This window comes from Melopsittacus undulatus, chromosome 21 (assembly GCF_012275295.1).
Source record: "Melopsittacus undulatus isolate bMelUnd1 chromosome 21, bMelUnd1.mat.Z, whole genome shotgun sequence".
Lineage (NCBI taxonomy): Eukaryota > Metazoa > Chordata > Aves > Psittaciformes > Psittaculidae > Melopsittacus > Melopsittacus undulatus.
In genome coordinates this window covers 1,548,292-1,550,450 of record NC_047547.1, presented here as the reverse complement: position 1 = coordinate 1,550,450, position 2,159 = coordinate 1,548,292, and the positions used below count along the sequence as shown (strand labels likewise).

Genomic DNA, 2,159 nt, shown 5'->3' with positions numbered 1-2,159 from the left:
TTTAGGGAGCTCCGCGCTTCTTAAGCCAGCGCTGGGAGCAGTTGGGGCTTTTTTCCTTTTTTTTTAATAAAATGCTTTATGGGATTTTTTAATGATTTTTTATGGGGTGGGGGAGAGAAGGATGGGATTCGGGGGGGGAAGAAAAGGCGTAAAAAGGCGGAACTTGCTGTTGTGTTTTGTCTCGGCTGCCAGGGGAGGGGAGGCCCCCCCCCCTCCCAGCGCAATTTGGGACTCACGTGACCCCCCCGGACCAATGAGGCCGAGCCGTCGGTTTAACTATGTTTAATGTCAGATAGCAATAAAGTAGAAGCTTTCGGTCAGGCCCGCGGAAATGGGCGAGCACAACCTCCTTAATCCCGGCTTTGTGGGACCTCTGGTGAACATCCACACAGGAGACACCTTCTACTTCCCTAATTTCCGGGCCTCCGGAGGGCAGCTGCCCGGTTTGCCTTCCCTCTCCTACCCCCGACGGGATAACGTCTGCTCCTTGCCCTGGGCATCCTCGGAACCCTGCAACGGGTACCCTCAACCCTACCTGGGCAGCCCCGTCTCCATTAACCCTTCCTTCGGTAGAGCCTGCGACCTCGCCCGGGTGGAGGAAAGCAAATGTTATTACCGGGAAACCTGCTCCGAACCCAGCGGGCTCAAGAGGGAGGAGAGGGGCAGGGACAGTGCCTTGCTGCCCCTCGAATCCAGCCTCCCCACAGGCATGGGGGGCAATTTCAGCAAATATGACTATCCGAGCAGCGAGGCGGTGCCTCACGACCCTCCTTCCTGCCAGTCCTTGGAGTCAGACTCCAGCTCTTCTTTGCTCAATGAAGGGAATAAAGGCACGACCGGAGAAGCGGGGGGTTTGGTGTCCCCCCTGAACCAAGGCAGCACTTTAGGCAACGGTGGTAAGACCCGGGAAGGAGGACCTCGGGGCTGGAGCTGGTTGTGTTGGGGTTTTTTTTTGCTTGGAAACTTGCCGGCTTGGGGCTCCTCCGGGGTGTAATTCATGGGCTCAGCGGTGGGAAGCGGCGTGTCTATGTGTGCTGAGACCACTAGGGGTAGCACCGAAATCCCTAATGTTTTATTAGGTGGTGCTTCTTTTAAAAGAAAAGGCTATAAACATGTAAATATCCCATTAAAAAAAAAGAGAGAGAGACGCAGAGCAGGGTAGTAGTTGCGCATCCCTGCGCAGCGCGGAGGGCTGACAGAACGTGCGGGAGCTTTTTGGGGATATCGCAGAGGTGTGTCTTTCCAAGGAAAGGGGGAAAAAGGGGAGGGGGTGCTTAAAAACCATACGAAAACACAGCCTTCCAAGTTGGCATTCGGGTGGAGGTTTCTCCTTGTTGCATTGGAGCCCTTCTTGGGGGGCCCCAGGCTTATCTCCCGCTCCCTGGCCATCCTTTGCTTCATGTCCCGGTTATAAGGCTCCCCCCTTTTCCTTTCCTCTGTCTCCTGTACATCACCCACGGGTCTGGGAGGCATCTGGGAGCATTCCCAAGCACAGCGAGGGACCTGGGTAAGAGCGGGGCTACCAGAGAGGTGCAGAAAAAGGGGTGCTGGGGGTGCCTCCCCCCCTTTTTTTCTTTAAGAGAAGGTTTGGGATGGGGTTTCCTTGCCAAGTGCTAAACTCTCGCTCCCCATTTGCCAGGTGCTCCTTGGTACCCGATGCACACACGGTCCCGGAAAAAGCGAAAACCCTATTCCAAGCTGCAGCTGGCAGAGCTGGAAGGGGAGTTTATGGTCAATGAATTCATTACTCGCCAAAGAAGGAGGGAGCTCTCAGACCGATTAAACCTGAGCGACCAGCAGGTGAAGATCTGGTTCCAGAACCGGCGTATGAAAAAGAAAAGACTCCTCCTGAGAGAGCAAGCTCTTTCTTTCTTTTAAAGTTTAAAAAACGTCCGTGTCGGGTATTAAAATTAAAAAAGAAAAAAAATTATAAAAATAGAAAAACTAAAAAGAAAAAAGGGGAAAAAAAAGCAAACTAAACCCAAAACAACCCCCACATAGACTCTCTAGCATTCACCCGAGCTCCCGGGACTTTATCTGATCACTCTTAATCCCCCTCCCTACGCAAAAATCAATGAATAAAGAAATGATATTGATAATTTAACAGTTTCCCTTAAAACACGAAACCCGACAGCGAGGAAAATAATAATATTAATAAT

General features: G+C 51.8%; 1 protein-coding gene across 1 annotated transcript; it reads left to right on the top strand.

Moving 5' to 3' along the window:
* Window positions 1–331: 331 nt before the first annotated feature.
* HOXC12 (homeobox C12) lies at window positions 332–1,878 on the top strand. The gene is made up of 2 exons (XM_005141774.1): window positions 332–896; window positions 1,640–1,878. The coding sequence occupies exons 1-2, from the start codon at window positions 332–334 to the stop codon at window positions 1,876–1,878; spliced, it is 804 nt and encodes a 267-aa protein (XP_005141831.1).
* The last annotated feature ends 281 nt before the right edge of the window (window positions 1,879–2,159 follow it).